This window comes from Bos grunniens, chromosome 3 (genome assembly GCF_055505025.1).
Source record: "Bos grunniens cultivar Pamir isolate PY7600 chromosome 3, Bosgru_T2T1.0, whole genome shotgun sequence".
NCBI classification, from domain to species: domain Eukaryota; kingdom Metazoa; phylum Chordata; class Mammalia; order Artiodactyla; family Bovidae; genus Bos; species Bos grunniens.
This window is the reverse complement of record NC_141167.1, coordinates 71,087,808-71,109,203: the sequence shown is the minus strand read 5'-3', so window position 1 is coordinate 71,109,203 and position 21,396 is coordinate 71,087,808. Positions and strand designations below refer to the sequence as shown.

The 21,396-nt window shown below is 38.1% G+C and overlaps 1 protein-coding gene across 48 annotated transcripts in view; it reads right to left on the bottom strand.

Annotated features, from left to right (window-relative positions):
- The window catches only part of CCDC18 (coiled-coil domain containing 18), a 113,079-nt gene that overhangs the window by 89,622 nt on the left and 2,061 nt on the right, over window positions 1–21,396 (bottom strand). For 15 of the 48 annotated variants that reach the window (XR_015160509.1, XR_015160510.1, XR_015160514.1 and 12 more), the window contains 5 exons: window positions 20,926–21,061; window positions 20,245–20,419; window positions 11,108–11,269; window positions 7,005–7,111; window positions 4,990–5,118 (listed from right to left, as the gene is read on the bottom strand). Coding sequence is in view for 23 of the 48 variants with exons in the window: in XM_086391215.1 (XP_086247341.1) it covers window positions 4,990–5,118; window positions 7,005–7,111; window positions 11,108–11,269; window positions 20,245–20,419; window positions 20,926–21,059 (707 nt within the window). In the remaining 25 variants the exon portion in view is untranslated. Of the gene's footprint in view, window positions 1–4,989; window positions 5,119–6,012; window positions 6,067–7,004; window positions 7,112–11,107; window positions 11,292–14,269; window positions 14,410–20,244; window positions 20,420–20,925; window positions 21,062–21,396 lie in introns of those variants that run through there. The other 33 variants (XM_086391223.1, XM_086391229.1, XM_086391256.1 and 30 more) reach the window with 13 other exon arrangements.

Below are 21,396 nucleotides of genomic sequence, written 5' to 3'. Positions count from 1 at the left end.
GAGGCAAGAATATACAATGGGGCAAAGACAGCCTCTTCAACAAATGGTGCTGGGTAAACTGGACAGCTACATGTAAAAGAATGAAATTAAAACACTTCCTAACACCACACACAAAGATAAACTCAAAGTGGGTTAAAGACCTACATGTAAGACCAGAAACTATAAAACTCTTAGAGGAAAACATAAGCAGAACACTCGATGACATAAATCAAAGCAAGATCCTCTATGACCCACCTCCTAGAGTAATGGAAAGAAAAACAAAAGTAAACAAGTGGGACCTGATTAAACTTAAAAAAGCTTCTGCACAGCAAAGGAAACTATAAGCAAGGTGAAAAGAAAACCCTCAGAATGGGAGAAAATAATAGCAAATGAAACAGCTGACAAAGGATTAATTTCCAAAATATACAAGCAGCTCATACAGCTCAATACCAGAAAAACAAACAACCCAATCAAAAAGTGGGAAAAAGACCTAAACAAACATTTCTTCAAAGAAGACATACAGATGGCTAACAAACACATGAAAAGATGCTCAACAATGCTCATTATTAGAGAAATGCAAATCAAAACTACAATGAGGTATCACCTTATACCGGTCAGAATGGCCCTCATCAAAAAGTCTACAAACAATAAATGCTGGAGAGGGTGTGGAGAAAAGGGAATGGTCTTACACTGTTGGTAGGAATGTAAATTGATACAGTTGCTATGGAATACAGTATGGAGAGTCCTTAAAAAACTAGGAATAAAACTACCATATAACCCAGCAATTCCACTCCTAGGCATATACCCTGAGGAAACCAAAATTGAAAGAGACACATGTATCCCATTGTTCACTGCAGCACGATTTACAATAGCTAGAACATGTAAGCAACCTAGATGTCCATTGACAGATGAATGGATAAAGAAGTTGTGGTACATATACACAATGGAATATTACTCAGCCATAAAAAGGAATGCATTTGAGTCAGTTCTAATGAGGTGGATGAACCTAGAACCTATTATACAGAGTGAAGTGAGTCAGGAAGGGAAAAATAAATACCATATTCTAACACATATATATGGAATCATCATCATCATTTTGATCATTTTATTTCTTGTGGGGAAATTTCTAACAATTGATTCAATATCTTTAATGGTTAAAAAACTAGGGTTTTCAATTTATTCTTAAGTTAGTTTTGTTAAACTTTATTTTGTTGGAAAATCATTTATTTAGTTTAAGTTTTCAAATGTATTATTGTAAAATGGTTCACAGTACTTGGTCTTATTTCTTAAATCATAGCTAAATCTGTAATTTAGGGGACCCTTTTCAATTCCAATATTGGTTTTTGTGGATTAATTTTCTCCTGGATTCATCTTATGTAATGCCCATTATCTTGGCCACTGTGGGGGAAAAAAAAACAGATCTGGGTTTTGGGGATTCTCTATTGTTTCATTGTTTTCTATATATCCGTTTCACCCTTTATTATTTAAATACTTCTATTTTTCTTTTGATGCTCTTTCTTTTATGTCCTTTTCCTGACTATATAAATTTAATGTTTTAGTTCATTCATATACTAATTTTAATACATGAACAGACTAAAAATTTTCTTCTAAGAATATCTTTGGCTACAGCCCACAAGCTGCAATATGAAACATTTTTTGTATCAGTTCTAAGTCTTCCAATTTTCATCATAATTTCTTCAATCATCCACGAGTAGCGAGAAGGCTGATTTTACATTTTCAAACTACATGGTTTTCAGGGAGGGAGGACCACGGCGGGGTGTAGGGCTGTCATATATAATTTAATTACACTATGGTCTGAGAGGATGATTATGTATGACATAAATATTTTTATTTTTGTTAAAATTCATGTTTTCTGGAAGAATAAGGTAACAAAGTATAAATATTCTAGGAGTGTCTAAAAGAATGTGCATTCTCAAATGGTTGGCTACAGGATTCCATATATACATCCATTAGATTAATAGTCACTCAACTCTTCAGCTTCTTACTTTTTTGTTGCTTAATCTAACAATTCTAGTAAATCAGTAAAAGTATTCCCTGTATGATTACAGATTTGTTCATTTCTACCTGAAATTTTGTTATTTTATTTATGTACTTTGGGACTAGATTATTAGATATAAGTTTAGAATCTTTATAGCTTCCTGCTGAAGTGTTACCTAAACATTACATATATACATATATACACGTGTGCGTGCGTGCTTAGTCACTTCAGTTGTGTCCAACTCTCTATGACCCCATGGACCACGGCCAGCCAGGCTCCTCTGTTCATGGGACTCTCCAGGCAAGAATACTGGAGTGGGTTGCCATTTCCTTCTCCAGTGATAAAGTGTGAAGTGAGTGAAGTGAAGTCGCTCAGTCGTGTCCGACTCTTTGTGACCCCATGGGCTGCAGCCTACCAGGCTCCTCCGTTCATGGGATTTTCCAGGCAAGACTACTGGAGTGAGTTGCCAGTGCCTTCTCCGATATATACATATATATAAATACAAGAGTTCTTTTTAACTCTAGTAATACTTTTTGCACTTAAATCTACTCTGTGATACTAATATAACTATACCTATTTTGTTTTCTGCCTAAAATACTAATTTTCATCCCTTTGCATTCATCTTTTCTGTGTCCTTATGTGTTTTTTTTTAAAAATATAAAATGTTGCATTTAATTTCTGCTATATGGCAAAGTGACTCAGTTATATATATATATTCTTTTTCATATTCTTTTCCATTATGGTTTAATCACAGGATATTCAATATAGTTTCCTGTCCTGTACAGCAGGACCTTGTTATTTATTCTGTGTCTTTATGTTTTAAGTATATCTCTTATAAACTGTATAAAGCTAAACAATCTCTGACTTACACTGGCTTTTTAATCCATTATGATTAATCTCTACCCTCAAAAAAGTCTTTGTAAAGATTTTGATATTTCAATTTTAGAATATTAATATTCATTCTAGTTCTTTAAAAAGTTCCAAGAGTCTTCATATCACATCTCTACCTAAAAATATGAATTGATGTTTTATGCTTCCTGGGTTAAAATACAAATCCTTTGGCATAAAACAAAAAGCCATTTACAGTCTGGACCAAGCCTGTCTTTTTCCTTAAGTCGTACTATATCTGTCCATTTATAAGTACACAAAATTCCTAGCATTCTTCAGAAAAGATGTTCTTTTGTATTTCTCTGCCTTTGCACATGTTGTCCAGAACACATGCACCCCTGCTTATCCACCTTATGACAGCAAAGTCAATACCCTACCCCTGGACTTCCCTGGTAGACCAGTGGGGGACACAGGTATGATTGATCCCTGGTCCGGGAAGATTTCATGTGCCGGGGAGTACCTGGGCCTGTGAGCCACAATTACTGAAGCCCATACACACAGAGCCTGTTCTCCACAATAAGAGAAGGCACCGCAATGAGAAGCTTATGCATCACAACTAGAGAGTAGCCAGCCCCTCTCTCTCCAAAAGGAGAAAGCCCATGTGAGCAACGAAGAACCAGTACAATCAAAAACAAAAAAAAAATCCCCTTCCATAAAAAATCATCTCTAAGTTCTGCAGAGAACTAGTTATTCTTTCTGTACTTTTTCTTAGCTATAAGGCTGCTGCTGCTGCTAAGTCGCTTCAGTCGTGTCCGACTCTGTGTGACCCCACAGACAGCAGCCCACCAAGCTCCCCCGTCCCTGGGATTCTCCAGGCAAGAACACTGGAGTGGGTTGCCATTTCCTCCTCCAATGCATGCAAGTGAAAAGTGAAAGTGAAGACACTCAGTCGTATCCGACCCTCAGCGACCCCATGGACTGCAGCTTTCCAGGCTCCTCCATCCATGGGATTTTCCAGGCAAGAGCACTGGAGTGGGGTGCCATTGCCTTCTCCAACTTCATGTATTATCTTGTTATTTTAAATAACAAGATAATACATGAAGAAAAGATGTTCTTTTGTATCTCATCTGTTCATCTGAGTAAGTAAAGTCTGATTTTCAGACTATTCGACCACACAGTTTATATTTACAATATTTACAATGGTTAGTGTTTATTATTTATGAAGCACCTTACATTTCTTTTTTCATTTATCCCTCACATCAAGACAATATCATCTTGACTTAATATGAACAAAATGAGGTTCAAGAAGGTTAAATAGTTTCTTCAAGGTAACAAACTCACTGAGACTTTAAAACCTAGCTGGTTTGAGTCCAAAACTAAACATTTCCACTAAGTAATAATGCTTACCAAATATATACTGTAACTTGAACCATACTAACCAAACACTGCTGAGAAAATATTCTTCCAAACTCATTTTAATGAAAAAATGACATAGACAGGATTTGAGCAGGTTTTAGAAGTTTAAATGCACATGCAAACAAATATTTATCTATTTATGACAACTTTTCAAAAACACTTTCTTCATAACATTACTTATATCATAGGATGAAGTTTTAAAACATATTTTTGTTGCCAAAGATGATAAAAATGCAGATTATGATTTTACCCTGTATAAAAACTGTTACAATGACATTATTATATGGTAAAATCTCATTAAACTAAAAAGCTTTTATCTTTATTAGTTTAAAAGTTAATGAACATTCAAAGTTAATAATTACGTGGTCAGTTATCTAGAAAACTTTATCTTAAGATATGGCTTTAAAGAAAAGACATGGCTTATACAAAATAGATATTTTCGCATTACTTATCTATTCCTAAAGGAAGACCAAACCACATTATCTTATATATTTTATTTAAGAAATATGTAAATGTCATTTCATCGATAATCATTATCAGGCTTTAAGGAATTAATCCCAATTCAAAATGCCAATAACATATAAAGTCTACTCGTGAAAATTTTAATCAAAAATTTTTAAAAATTAAAGGATGAAAAACATTAAATTTTTCACTGACAAATTTCTGAAATTTTTTCTACTTCAAAAACTATGCAGAATTTTAAATAGGTACTATATATTCTTTGTTTTTCCCCTAGAAATACAATTATTTCCTTTAAAAACACATACCTCTTTCCTTGTTTACTTTGTTCAAGTAAGTCCACCTTCAACCTTATACATTCCTCTTGGGACTTCTGCAAACTCTGTTCTTTTTCAATTACCATTTTCTGACTCTGCTCTAATTTATCTTCTGCCTCTCTATAAAATAAAGATACTTTTAAAGGCTGTTGAAGAGATTATTTCAGGTATGCAAGAACAGTTCAACGTCTGGGATTCTATTATTTTAAATCACTGAGTTAAGAGAAACAAATATTTTACATGAGGCAGAGAAAAGGCTTATACATCACTGGTATACTATGAGTTTTAACAAGGAATAAAAGGATGCTGCCATCAAATGATAAATGTGTCTGAAACAAAAGCTGATACCCTATTTAATGATACCTAGAAGCATTAGGTATATTTCAGAAACTAGATAAGGATGACTATTATCACCACCATATCCAATGATTTTTCTGACAGTTGCAAAAAGCAAAAATGAAAATGTAACAAGTATAAATTTCAGAAAAGAAAGACAAAATTCTTTTTTTGCTGATAATATCATTAGCTACCTGGAAAATCCCTGGAGAATCAAAATAAAAATCAGAATTTATTAAAGGTATGAGAAATAGTCCAATTAGAAAATAATTATATTATACAAAAAGCAGCAGCCTTCCTATATTCTATCAATGAACAGGATAAGAACAAATTGGGAATTGCCAGGCAGTTCAGTGGTTAGGACTCTGCACTCTCATACCCAAGGGCCTGAGTTCAATTCCAGGTCAGGGAACTAAGATCTCACAGGCCACATGGCTAAAAAAAAAAAAAAAAAGAACAAGAACAAATTCACAACAAACAAAAATATAAAATACCTAGGAATAAACATAATATATGTATTACTAAAAAAATTACAAAATTCTGATGGTCATGAGAGATGATTTTAGTGTACATCAGAATCATCTGTAGGACTTGTTAAAACATAGACTGCTGGGTCCCAACTCCCAGAGTCTGTGATTCAGAAAGTCTGAGACCAGAACTGAGATTTGCATTTCTTACATGTTTCCAGATGATGCTCATACTGCTGGTCCCAGAATTAATCTTTGAGAATCACTAAAATGGAACAATATGCTATTTAATATGCATGTATTTCTCATGTATTCAAAACAGAAAAGGAAGACAAATTACAAAGTGCCTGATTCCTTGTATTTCTTTGAATTCCCATCAAAGTAGCGAGCATAACTACGTAGGACAATAAGTAAACTAGTTCATATTAATGAAAACATATAAATAAATAGCTTAGATTTAGTCTTTTTTAGCTGTCATACAACTGCATGTATCCTGCAGCCAAGAATTATGATAAACTGAAAACAGATTCATCAAGTTCTGAGACAGTCTATCTGTGTGTGCATGCTAAGTCACTTCACTCATGTCTGACTCTTTGCAAACCCATGGGGTGTAGCCTGCCAGGCTCCTCCATCCATGGGATTTTCCAGGCATGAATACTGAAGGGGGTTGCCATTTCCTTCTCCAGGGATCTTCCCGATCCAGGGATTGAACCTGGGTCTCCTGCATTGCTGGCAGACTCTTTACCATCTAAGCCACCAGGGAAGCCTGGGTGGGGGTCAAAATTTAACAAGATATATCAAAAATAAGTATTTTAAAGCCGTAAATGGGCTTCTCAGGTGGCTCAGTGGTCAAGAATCCACCCACAATGCAAGTGACACAGGTTTGATCCCTGTGTGGGAAGATCCCCTGGGGAAGGAAATGGCAACACACTCTAGTACCCTTGCCTGGGAAATGGCAGCACACTCCAGCACCCTTGCCTGGAAAATCCCATGGACAGAGGAGCCTGGTGGGTTATAGTTTATGGCATCACGAATAGTCAGACAGGACTTAGCGACTAAACAACAACATGAGATTTCATATGATAAAAACAGACATTGTTAGCAATTTCCCAGGTGAAAATATGGATGAGATTCACACACTCACCTGATGTTACATTCTAATCAATGAAATGTGTTTAAAAAAAAAAAAGCTGTAAATCTTACCTCAAAACTTTATCTTGGGCTGAAACTTCTGCTTCCAAATTTATAATCTGTTCTTCTAAGATTGGTACATTGGCTGCCTGTTTTTGAGCAGATTCAAGCATAGAAACCTAAAACAAAAAACAACTTTCAGAGTACTTTCTTTACAAAATAAATTAATCTATTTGCTCCTTAGTTTCTCTTACCATCTCATGGAAATTCAATAGAACTCCCCAATCATTCTTCAATTATGAAGCTCATCTTGTCTATCAACTTACATGGGCATGTCATCATCACAAGCCAGTCTCATGTAAGCTCCTCCCATTATCCTCAACTTAGTATCACAAGATAACTGGTTAACTATTTAGGGAAAATAAAAGAGAATCTCTACCGATACTAACTAAAAAGATTAATTTCACATAAATCAGAAATTTAAATTTCAAAGATCAAATCATTTAAAATTACATAAAAATACTACTGACTCTTTTTAAAGCCTAAATTTAGAAAACATGATTACTAGAGAAAACCTAGAAAATACAACTTGGACTATGAAGAATGTAAGATGATGGAAATCAACAACCTAAATGGTGTCTGGAAAAGAACACTAAATATTCCCAGAAAAAGGAAGCATGAGGTATATAGTGCAGGACAGTGATGAGGTCTAGAAGAGAAAACTTGGAACATAGTTCAAGATCTCTTTGATAAGTCCCTCCTTTTCCTATGCTCAGAACAGCAGGAGTCAAGAGTCACCAACAGCCTTCCACTTAAGAAGAGAGAGAGACAGTTTACTAATCTGGAGAAACTGAACAGGAAACATTTGGGACTCTTGAAACATTTTGTGGAATGATGAGCAGAGATGAGGTAGAGTTAAAAAACAAAGAGATTAATACAGAACAGTCAGCTTCTAGCCTCCTATCCCACCTCATGTGGGGCTATCTCACAGGTAAGAAATCAAAGGATTCTTTGCTGCAGAAATTCAAGAACTTCAAAGTAAAAGACCTCACATATGGATACTGAATGGGAGAAGGGAGATTGCTCCCTGCAAAAGAGCCACCTCCTCAACCATTACCAACAAATGAAGCTCAGTGGACAACAAATCTCACCTTTGCAGAGAGTTTCCAAACAGCATTTAAGTGCCTTCTCTTAAATACAAATAGCCAGAACACCAACATCTGAGAGGTCAAAACAAAAGTTAAAAGCAACTGGCAGAAGCAAGGCAAATACATACATACATACACACACACACAAATCATTGAGAGAGCAATGAGAGGATATTGCAAATACAAAACAATTAGAGAACATGAAAAGTTCTAGAAAATGAAAAATTATGACAGCCAAAATAAAAGATTCAATAGGATGACAACGTTGAGGAAATCTCTGAAAAAGTATCACAAGAAGACAAAGAGACAGAAAATACCAGGCAAAAACTTGAAAGATTTAAAGGACCAATCAGGTTAAAAAAGACAGAAGAAAGAAAACAAAGGGAAAAAAATAATCAAGATTACATAAGAAAATTTTCAGGGACCAAAGGACACAAGATTTCAACCAGAAGATCTTTATGTAACCAGTACAATAAATAACAAAGGTCTACTCAAAGATAAATCACTATGAAATTTTAAAACACCATAGAAAGAAGGAAAATACTAAAAGCTATCATAAATGGAAAAACAAATGAAAGATATCTTACACGCTAGGAAATGTAATTCACAATGGAATTAAACATTCCAGACACACACTAGAGGATATAAGACAAAAAAGCAGTGTCCTAAAAACTCTGGGGGAAAATAATTTTCATTCTAGAATTCAATCAAGTGTTGGGGAGAAATTAAGACATTTCAAACAGGCAAGGAAGCTACTGGAAAATATGCTTCAACTACAGAAAGAGTAAACCAAGAAAGTCAACATGAGATCCCAGGAAACCGTAGACACAACCTGGAAGAACATCAAAGAGAAGTCCCAGGAAGACAGCTGGGCAGCAGGCCTGAAGGGTAATAAGCCCAGAAAGGACAAGACATTAAGATCCAGAACTGTAACTACTACACAGACTTTGCTAAAAGGTCAATTATGAATATGTTGTCCAGTACAAAGCGGAGCAAAAGATTTCCAAAAGCGGCACATACACAACATCAAAGCTGAGACCTGCCCTGGAAAAGGCAACCTCCCTAAAAAATATTTTATTAAACAATTTAGAAAATGCTGAGATAGGGGACTTGCCTGGTGGTCCAGTAGTTACGAATCTACCTTCCAATGCAGGATACACAGGTTCGAATTCTGATCGGGGAACTAAGATTCCACATGCTGTGAGGCAACTAAGCCCACATGCCACACCTGGAGAGCCCAAGCACCAGAACTACTGAGCCCATGCTCTTCAACAAGAGAAGGACACCCCAGTGAAGATCCAGCATAGCCAAAATGAAATAAAATAAAACTCAATAAGCCAAAATACCCCAGTTCTTAAAAAAAAGAAAAACAGAGAAGTATATAAAATACAAATATCTTACTGCCTAGAATAACCATTGGTGTATTTATATGCTCAAAGAAAGGAACACTTAAAATGTTAATAGTTCAGTAGTTAATAGTAAAACTCTTAATATCTCTAAGACTTCAAATAATTAAGCCTCTATGACTTTAAAAAGAATCTATAGGGGACTAAAAAGTTAAAATATAATAAACAGACATATCAAAAGAAATGGCAAATGCACTGAGAAGGTAAATCTCATAAGAAATCAAGAAAAACAAGATATTTTTGCCTCAAAGAAATTTAAAAGTATAGTTTTGTTTTGTTTTGTTTAATCAGTAGACCATTGAATGTAGACAGAGTGCAGTAAATGCCTGAAAAAACACTTTCTGTGTGATTTGACCATTCTGGAAATCTACCCCAGAAATAAATCCCAAACACCAAAAAAGTTTTATGTTCACTGCAGCATTTTTCTCCTTAAGCACAACAGTGTACTTTATTTTGGTTGAAAAGAACAAAAGAAAAATAAAATACCTCCCATAACTGTACTACTTAAAACAATTATGTCTAAAAAACAAAGTCTCACTATGACGCTCTAATAGTTACCAGAGTTATAGCATAGCCTTTCTTTCCTTATATACATCATATGTATATATATACACGTACTAAAACACAAACATTTAGACAAATATGCTCATTTTATAAAAAAAAAAACAGATTAGTTACTGTGTGTTTGTTTCTGCCACTAAATATTTCAGGTAAGTTTCTGAGTGCTGACTGTACAGATACCACTCTAAGTGCCTCTACAAATATCATCTAAACTTTACAAAGTCCCATGAAAGTCAAATAACTTTGCATTTTAGTACTCATATATTGATATATGTTTTAGTTCTGATATATTAATATATTGTAGTACTGATACATTGATATATGCTTTCACCTTAAGTAACAAAAGTAAGCTTGGTAGCAATTAATTATATGTATGCATATATATATATATATATATATATATATATTTACCATGCCCCTATTACTGGACTCTTTCATTTCTTCTAATTTTTTTGCATAATATCAATCATATAGAAAAATAAAGGAAACCACTTAAACAGGGGAGTTATTAAGTTATGGTATACTCACATAAGAAAACATTAATGCTACCATAAAAAATGGTTGTTGGAAGAGCTAGGTAAATGCACCAAAAAATGCTTAGACTATATAAGAAGTATAAAACACAGGAAAAAACAAAACTATTCAAATGTGTAATATTCAATTATATGATAAACCAATAAAGTAGTTTCTAGATCACGGAAACTGGGTTATCTTTCTCCCTTTTTTCTATTTTTGAAGTTTTCAACAATGAGGATGTATTATTGTAAAGAAGATAAGTAAGCTATATATTTTCTTTGTACAAGAAGCAAAACCACACAAATTGGTGATCTTAAGAATTTTAAGAAGTTCTGACTTATCTAAATGTATATATTATACAAGTTCCTCTAAATAATTTTCAAGTATTAAATTCATATAAAATTGATTCTTTAATAGGTTGATATATTATCAAAATAAAAATCATTATATATAACACATTAAGGTAATACAAGGAATATTTTTCCAATTACAAATCTCAAGAGATTCTTTTCTGTTGGCATAGTCACCATTTCAAGAAACATACTTTTGCTCTTGACTGTGTCAATTCAAAGTGGACAGATTCTATTTTAGTCATTAAAGAATGATTCTGTGAAACTAAACAAGCATTCTGTTGCCTAAGTTTATTAAGTTTCTCTCGAAGACTTTTGATTTCCTGATCCACAGGGGTAGATGATGAAAAAGACATCTGAAAAATGAAAAAGAACAATCTATTTTGAATTACTTCACTAAGTATTATATATAATACAATGAACAATTATCAATAAAATGACTAAGTAGCTCAGAAAAATAGGTTAAGGTACTTAGTGTTGGGGAAGATATGTGAGACAATCAGTGCTCTCCTCAGCAGATGGTGAACAAGTAAGTAAATACATTTGGCTTGTAAAACAGTGGTACACTTTGGAAAAGTTCTTGGTATTATCCAGTAAAGTTGAACATGTTAAGACTCAACAGTATTACTCCTGGGTATAAATCTGATAGAAACTTTTGTACCTGAAGATTATATAAGAATGGGAAGAACTGAAATGCCCACAAACAATAAAATGGATAAATTATTCTTTGCGTGCTCAGTTGCTTCAGTTGTGTCCTACTCTTTGCGACCCTATGAACTGTAACCCACCAGGCTCTTCTGTACATGGGATTCTCCAGGCAACAATACTGGAGTGGGTTGCAATGCCCTGCTCCAAGGGATCCTCCCAACCCAGGGATGGAACTCATGTCTCCTGCGGCTTCTGCATTACAGGTGGATTCTTTACTACTGAGCCACTGTTAACTGTACATATATTTCTATTATACTTTTTTGAATATATATTTTATAATAAAGTATTTTAATTTTCATTCATTGAGGTTTCCAAAACATGACTTAATTTTATTTTTTGAATAAGTAATGTATTTATATAATTCAAAAGTCAGAACTATATATAAAAGAGTACGTACAGAAGTATCATTCCCATGTTTAGTAAATAGGTAACCATTTTTACAAGTTTCTTACTTATAAATTTTTGTATAACACAAATTAGACAGAAGAAAAACAGGAAACTCCTTCTATAGGAGAGTCATTAATTAAGTTAGGATCTTAAATCTAGTCTTCTAGTGCTTCCATATACATACACAAACAATACAAATTACCCACCCCCGACAACAGCTCTTATGTAAAACCAGAATAGTAAATATGGTTTTTCACTTCAACAATACATCCTGGCAATCTCTCCACAATCAATTCAGTGAGAAACTCCTTTTTTCTTTTTACCCGCTTAGCTGCAGTATTCATTGCATATTTATTCAATCAATATCCTATTACTGGACAACTGAGCTATTATTAGTCTTTTGTTATGACAAACAAGGCCTCATTTTATACTTATGCAGGTAGCTTTCCAGAAACAGGATTTCCAAGTTAAAGGTAAACAAATTTGTGGTTTTAGTAAATATTACCAAATGTCTCTCCACTGAGATTATATCACTTTGCATTTCTACCAGCAATGTATGAGAATGCCTATTTCCCCCTAATATCACCCACAAAAATACAGTGCCAAACTCAGGATGTTTAATAATCTGGTAGTGAATTTCTCTTTTTATGACTGAGATTGAACTCTTTTTATTTGTTTTAATTTCCTTTCCCGTTCATGCCTTTTGCATATATTTCCACTGGTTTGATGATTTTTCCTCATTTCTAGTTCTTTATATATTAAAGAGCTTTCGTTTGTCTTTATTAGGCATTATCAATAGTTTTCCCCTTTTAATTTGTCATGTAACATTTGATTTTGCTTAGGGTAAAACACAATGATGTCAATGAAGGCATATATACAATAAAAAGTCAGCAATTTGAATTAGGATACACATCAAATTTCTCAAAATTACATACTTTTTGTAGACAAGGAATTTGAATTCATTTTCTAAAATGCAGGCTCAGATGGCTTCATCAAGCAGCTTCCTTACTAAAAGAAAATCTCTCAATTGCTAGCTTTCTTAAGTGGGAAGAGCAAATTTCTATCAAAAAAGTTTATGATGTACATATGTAACCATATGTATATATGAAGAAGGAATTCAAAGGGCCTGGACTCCATCTTAGGCCTGTTCATGCTGATCATGCCCAGCCACCTTTCCAATGGACTCTGAACTCTGTGTTTAGTGCCTATGAGTACAACAACAGAAGGGTAAGACCCGCTCCAGACAGGGGAACCTTGAAGATCGTATCTAGGTTACTCATCGCCTCAGAGAAACATATACTAATCACCCCTTCCTCCAGACAGGCCATAAAATTTTCTGTATCTATTGGAGTGTAACCTCGGGTTTATTGATTACTGGCTAATTGCTTGACTGAGCACATCCTGAGCACATGAGCACATAGCATGTGAAATGATGGGGTTATTGGGATTGTATTTTCCTTGGTTTATGTAAGTCTCAAGGAATTTGGAGTGGTAGGTTCAGACACATAATACACACGGGGTATAAAAGATTTTCAGATGCTGGTCAGGGTCCTTGGCTAAGAGGAGACTCTGCCTTGGGCCCGCAGGTGTAATAAACTGCACTCCACTATCTGCATTGTCCTTCTGAGTGAGTTTGTTTCCCGGAACGCGTGGCTGCAACATTTGGTGCTTGGGCCGGGAACCTCCTCACTTTGAGGAGACAGGTCTCATTTGAGGCCACCCCGAGGCTTTGTGGCTTGAATCTCCTAGAGGGGGGAAGTCGCCTCGCCCCTCTGGAAGAATTCAGCCTTTCAACGCCCCGTTTCTTCACTTTGGCAGGTAGTGAACGGCAGCAAGGGAACTGAGCGCTCAGATGAGGAGGAACCCACTCGGCAGGGTGGAAGAGGGGGCCTGATCACCCCCCTGGGAGGGACTAGAAGGGGCACGGACCTACAGGGGCCTGGAATAGGCAGGCAGCAGCAATTGCTCAGTACTCAGGTCGACAAGTGTGCTACGGTTTAGGAAGGAAATTTGTAAAGGTCATTTAGGAGGTGTGTCCACGCCGTCTCAGGGAAAATTATTTACCAGCGATCGCCAGGGGATTTTTAGGATAGAAAACTGGTCCTTGTATGGTCCCCTAGGAGGTGTCCCATCTGCTGTGAAATTCTTGACCCCCTCAGAATTGTTAGGCTAGAAGGAAGGGGATACATGAGTATGAATTGGCCTTCCCAGAGATGGCCTGGGACGTGGGATGTTTAACCCATCTGTGTTTTCATCCGCACCTGATCAAGCCCACCAAGGCAGAACAGACTTTAAGGGAGAAACAGTCTTGGACCACGTGGTGTTCTGGTTCGGTTGTGCTGACCAGCAGGTGAAGGCATGCCGATCCCCCTTCTCCCTCTGGCATCTGGCAGGTAAGGCTCTTCTCACCCCAATTAGGAAGGAGGCAGAATGGCAATTTAAGTGTCATTGAGTGGAAATATCAGAAGTATATACAGTACTGAGAACTTCGTAGACAGAACGAAAAGGAAAAGTAGAAGAAGGTCCGAGAAGGTAAGCAAGATGGGAGGAAGTGAATCTAAGGCAACTGTATTGGAGTGCATGATTAAAAATTTTAAGAAGGGATTAGGAGGAGACTATGGGGTGAAGATGAAGCCTAACCACCTCCACATACTCTGTGAGGTCAAATGACCCCTATGGGAGTAGGATGGCCACCAGAGGACACCATGAACTTAATAATAGTGGAAGCAGTCTATACAGTAGTCACAGGAGAGCCAGGACACCTGGATCAATATCCACATATTGACTCATGGCTAGGGTTAGCTCAAGACCCTCCTACTTGGACAAGGTTCTGTATCCAGAAGGGAAAGGGAAAAACATTAATGGCACAAAAAAATGACTGATGATAAAAAAGGAAATTCTATAGGATTTGGACAGGGATGACCTGACCCCTCCCCCATACCGGATAACGACGCGCCTGCCTCCCAGTGCTCCACCAGGACCGGAGGCCGCCTTAATGCCCAATCCAGGGCCAGGTGAAGTCCTGCAGCAGTCGCTGCTCCTCTGCCAGCTCTCCCCAAGGTCATAGAGCCGCCACCTTGGCAGGCTCCGATCCCGATGACAGAAGCCTCTGGCCAACACATCCAGGATCAGGCTCCAGCCAAACCGCCCAAGCTATACCCACCTCTCCCAGTGAGTAGTGACAAAATTGGAATTAAGCAGAAACTGCACTCTGCCAGAGAACCGGAGGGAACGAAAGAGAACAGACAAGAGATTTGCAATGCTAGCTGCTGCTCTGGGAAAGTTCATCTCGGGCCCTCCTGAAAAACCTCCTCTGCCCCAGGGACAGGACAGTCCTTCAACCGGTCCCAGTGGAGGCCCTGGGCCCCGTTACAGCCAAACCAGTGTACCCGGTGCCGAGCTTTTGGCCACTGGAAGAATGAATGCCCTAAGGCAAGGAAGGAAGAGGAAGCTCCTGCAGTTGTGGGGCTTGCTGACTTGAAATTTAAATAAGGCTGCCAGGGCTCAGAGATATCAGGTCCCCAAGAGCCCATGGTAACCTTAAAAATGGGGGACCAAAACATTGACTTCACGGTGGATACAGGAACAGAACTGTCGGTAGTAAAACCTGTGGCACCACTGTCCAAAAAGACTACTGCTGTAACTGGGGTATCAGGAGAAGAGATGATTAAATCGTTTTGCCAGCCCAGAAAATGTCAGATGGGGGGTGGGCACCAAGTGATTCATGAATTCCTCTACATTCCTGAGTGCCCAGTACCCCTGTTCGGAAGAGACTTGCTCTCCAAACTAGGAGCACAAGTGACTTTCTCCCCTGAGGAGAGGCCCCCCCTCCTGGATGGACACTATAACTTATTTGCTCTCTCTCTCAATTCCACCTCAAGATGACTGGAGGTTGCATGAGCCTTTGAAGGAAGACCCGGGTGGGCCGGGAGAGCATGAGAGCGAGCTAACTCAATTATTCCCTGAGGTCTGGGCGGAAGACACCCCCCCCAACCCCCCCCGCCCCAGCTGGCTAAACATAAGCCCCAGTGATAAAAGAACTCAAACCAGGTACCATCCCGGTTAGAAAGCTCCACTACCCGCTACTGATAGAGGCCTAGGCCGGCATACTGCCCCACATCAATAGATTGAAACAAGCGGTTATTCCAGTAGAGTGCCAGTCGGCTTGGAATACACCCATCCTGTCAGTTAAAAAGGAAGGAGGGCAGGACTATAGGCCTGTACGGGATCTCAGGCTAGTCACCCAGGCTACTGTGACTTTACACCCCGCTGTTCCAAACCTCTATACCTTACTTAGCCCTCCTCCCGCTGAGGACTAAAGTTGATACTCGCCTAGATCTCAAGGATGCCTTCTTCTGCGTACGCCTCGCCCCAGCGTCACAGCCCATCTTTGCCTTTGAATGGGAAGATCCAGTCGGGGGCACCAAACAACAGCTCATCTGGACTCCCCCACAAGGGTTTAAGAACTCCCCAGCCATCTTTGGGGAAGCCTTGGTTTCTGACCTGAACTCATTCCATCCGGAAGAGTATGGATGTTGGCTCCTATAATATGGGGAAGACCTGCTGCTGGCCGCCAAAACCAGGGAAAAATGCTGGAAAGGGACAAAAGCACTACTCCGGCTGCTGATGGAAGCAGGTTACCGGGTGTCAAAGAAGGCGGCACAGATCTGCAAGGAGGAGATAAGGTACCTGGGGTTTGTTTTAAAGAAGGATACAAGTTTCCAGACCCTAGTTGGGTCCTATATACTGATGGCACTAGCCTGATAAAACAAGGACAATGGCTGTCAGGTTAGCCAAAGCGGAAGGGGCCATCAAGACTGAAAAGGGATGGTAGGAATTGCCAAGTGGCAAATTATTGTCACCGGAGGAGCTGGCACACAATCTGGTAAGCCAAACACAACAAGCGACCCATCTAGGCCATGCTGCCTCCTCACAGGTTAATGCTGCCTCTTGGGTATTCAGACAAAAACCTCCGGGTATTCAGCTGAAAGGCACGCTACCCTTTGAACACCTGGGAGTGGACTTCACTGAAATGAAAACTCACCAACACTACCGTTACCTGCTGGTCATGGTATGTACGTTCTCGGGATGGGTAGAAGCTTTTCCTACCTGGACTGAAAGAGCATCAGAAGTAGCCTGGTACCTGCTTAGGGAAATAGTTCCCAGACTTGGACTTTCTACCAGCATTGGTTCAGACAATGACACGGCTTTTGTAGCTGATTTAGTACAACAAGTAAGCAAAACTTTAAATATCAAATGGAAACTGCACACTGCATATAGGCCTGGAGTTCCTGAGATGGTGGAATGAACCAACTGGACATTAAAGAGACTCTCCAAGTGGATCATAGAGACTGACTGCTCCTGGTAGACTTGCTTCCGACGGCTCTGCTCAGACTCAGGATGACCCCACAGTCCCAAGGCTATTCTCCATACGAAATTGTGAATGGGAGGCCCCCCCACCCCCATAATAAAACAGGTGTCAACAAATTTGCCTCAGGTAAGGGGGAACAGGATTTCACAGCAGATGGAACTGGGTAAGGTAATAAATCGGGTAACTAAGTTTGTACAGGAAAGGGTGCCGTTCCCCCTTGGGGAACAGATTCATGAGTTTACGCTTGGTGACCAAGTATGGGTCAAAGATTGGAGACATGATTTGCTAGCCCCTTGGTGAAAGGGCCCTTATGTTATTCCAACTACCCCTGCTGCTGCTGCTGCTAAGTCGCTTCAGTCATGTCCAACTCTGTGTGACCCCATAGATGGCAGCCCACCAGGCTCCCCCGTCCCTGGGATTCTCCAGGCAAGAACACTGGAGTGGGTTGCCATTTCCTTCTCCAATGCATGAAAGTGAAAAGTGAAAGTGAAGTCGCTCAGTCGTGTCCGACTCTGTGAGACCCCATGGACTGTAGCCTACCAGGCTCCTCCGCCCATGGGATTTTCCAGGCAAGAGTACTAGAGTGGGGTGCCATTGCCTTCTCCGAACTACCCCTAATGCAGTTAAAGTTGCAGGTATTGTCCCTTGGATCCATCATACGAGGGTGAAGAGAACATACCATGCAGACCCAAAAAACACAGTGGACTGCACAGAGGGACCCCAGTGACCCTCGAGAGACTAAGACCATCCTTAAGAAGAAGGAAAAGAAGATCCTGGACAAGCTCGTTCAGGATGAAGCCGCACAATCAACTCCTGCTGCTTGGCCTCATCAATGTGATTTTGAATTTAACTTCCATTTCAACTCAGGACAATGTTTTCATCTCATGGGCACATTTCTACGCAGACTTCCACAAAACTTCCAACTGCTGGGTGTGTAGGGCTATGCCTCTGTCAGTGATGGATGGACTTCCTTGGTGGGTGTCACTGCTCTGCCAAGGAGATTTTAAGCCACTCTGCTCTTTTCTGGGATGACAAAAAGACACTTTCCTCTCTCTTCTCAATCATAACCTCTCCTTGCTCTCTTGCTGTAAGACCTACAGTCAATAGACTTGGGTCATGGGGTTACATTTGATATAAATGCCAGTGTAACAAAAGCCTAACCTACTTGTTGTAAATCTACCCCTAGCCCTGGTAAATCTATCTTATTTACATGCTAGGTGGACAAGATCCGTGGTTCAATGATATGAGTACATTGCTGCCTTATTCGTATCCTCTATAGGGACAACAGATATCATGATTAGAGGCCTTGACTAATTTCACATAACAGGCCCTCCTAGATAGAACAAAAGCCATCCAAGCCTTAAATGAAGAGCAAATCCAAATGAGAAAAGCGGTAATTCATAATAGAATGGCTTTGGACACACAGCTGTTCAAGGAGGGACCTGTGCTATAATTAAGGTTGAATGTTGTGTATACATTCCTGACTTATCTGGCAATGTATCGACTGCTTTAGATGACATGAAAAACCAGGTAAAAGCAATGTCAAATGAAAACATTCCTTTCTGGACTTTGGTCCTATCTTGGGTGAAGGGAGATTGGTGGAAAACTAAATTTACCACTGTTATAGTTGCCTTGATAGTTCTGCTTTGTGGACCCTGAATTTTACAATGTATTATGAACTTTGTAACCCGAAGGTTGATGTCATTCTCCCAAATTGGCGGTCGGAGAGCCACAGTGCAATATATCCCTATGAATGATGCTCATAATATGAGTTAAAAGCATCAAGAGGGGGGAATGAAGAAGGAATTCATAGGGCCTGGACTCCATCTTAGGCCTGTTCATGCTGATCATGCTCAGCCACTTTTCCAATGGACTCTGAACTCTGTGTTTAGTGCCTATGAAAACAACAACAGAAGGATAAGACCCCCTCCAGACAAGGGAACCTTGAAGATCATATCTAGGTTCTCATCGCCTCAGAGAAACATACATTAATCATCCCTTCCTCCAGACAAGCCATAAAATTTTCTGTATCTATTGGAGTGTAACCTCAGGTTTATTGATTATTGGCTAATTGCTTGACTGTTTGAGCACACAGCACGTGAATGATGGGGTTATTAGGATTGTATTTTCCTTGGTTTATGTAAGTCTCAAGGAATTTGGAGTGGTGGGTTCAGACACATACACATGGGGTTATAGAAGATTTTCACAAATGCTGGTCAGGGTCCTTGGCTAAGAGGAGACTCTGCCTTGGACCCACAGGTGTAATAAACTGCACTCCACTATCTGCATTGTCCTTCTGAGTGAGTTTGTTTCCCGGAACGCATGGCTACAACATATACGCATGCTGGCAGTGGGGTAATAAAAAATGGGAGGAAGATAGAGAAAGAAGAGATAAAGGGTTGAGTAAGACAGAGGAATACACATAGGAAGATAGAGAATACAAGTGAATAAAAAAGAGGAAGAAAGTGAGTTTCAGAACAGGACAGATGTCTAACATCATCCACAAAATTTAGATATAATGAATGGAGCACCTGACCCAGGCTAAACAGCAATATACTTCAATCACTTAATAAGCCATGATTACCTATTACGTACATGGTATGGTACTAAAATCAAGGGGGTTACAGAGAAAACAAGACATTTAATTGCAAAAAGGTAATAAATATAGAAGTTTAAAAATAGAGTAATACATCAAAATAGCTACTCTCTTATATACCACTTAAATTCAAAGAGTCTTGAGCACTATAGTAAAAGACTATGGAAAACATAAATTAGGCATTTGAAAAAAAAAAAACTCAGAGAAAAAGTATTTTAAATAGACAGGTCTAAAACTACTTTTAGGTAGGCAGGTCTAAAAATGATAACCTTATCTCTTGGCTTTTTTTGAAAATCAGTACCACTATTGGGCATTTTACAAACTCTGTTATGAGGTGAGTAATTCAAAAGTCCAAGATGGCTAGGGTGAGAAAGATTTTCCAAAATGAGTCTTTCAGATCTTGAGAGATTAGGAGCATAATCAGAATTTTCACTTGGACTAACACTAGAAAAAAAAGAAAAAATACATTTTAGTTCTTAGATATTTTTAAGTATTTACTCTAAATTTCTACATATTAAGAAAATAGAAAAGCACCTGAAATATTGCTGAAAATCAGATTCCAGAAAAGAACTTGAGGCATTTCAATTAAATTTTCAATAAACCATAATTAGTTTTAAAACTAGCAATCTATGTTTCTGGAGCCTCTATGCTAGAGTTACTTAAGATTCAAAAAACAGTCATGATAATAAAAGATTAGTTAAGACTACACATATATTTTATACTGAGTCCTAATATATTAAAGGTCTTAATTTGTAAATACTTCTATAATAGTTCTGTTCTTCTTCCTAAACGGAAAGCTATATTCAAAATTATTATTTTTTAAATTATGGAGCATTATTCCCTATTCTGGACACACGAGAAACACAACAAACAATAATGATATTCAAAAATTTTACATTCATCAGTTAAAGTCCTAAGTTAGAGTTCTAAACATAAGTTTACTCACTCACCTAGATAACTCTTCTCCTAAACTCTGCAAACTCCATTCTGTTATCTTCAGTTCATGTCTTAAGGAAGCAACATTTGCCAGCAAACTTTCTTCTTCATTATCTTTATTATAGAAGTCTGATGAACTAGATTCCATTTCTTAAAAAAAGAAATGAATTTCTTGTACCTTGCCTGAAAGAATCTGTGATGTCAGTCAAAATTATCTCACACTAATAAAACTTAACTCGAGTTATTATTTTTCTATTTCAAATGTTGTGAAATCTTTCATGGTAATTTTAAACAAAGCAAAACAGCCAGCAATAATCAATTTCTCTGCAGGGTAAACCCATAATGGAAAGTTCAACAAAATTTCAATGAATCAATTTTTCATTTAAGCCAGGGACTATAATTCACCTTTCCTAGCCATCTTCAATCTTTCTAACAAGTGTGTAAACTGTTTTTATTTGATGTTAAAGATGAAGAAACTAAGAATG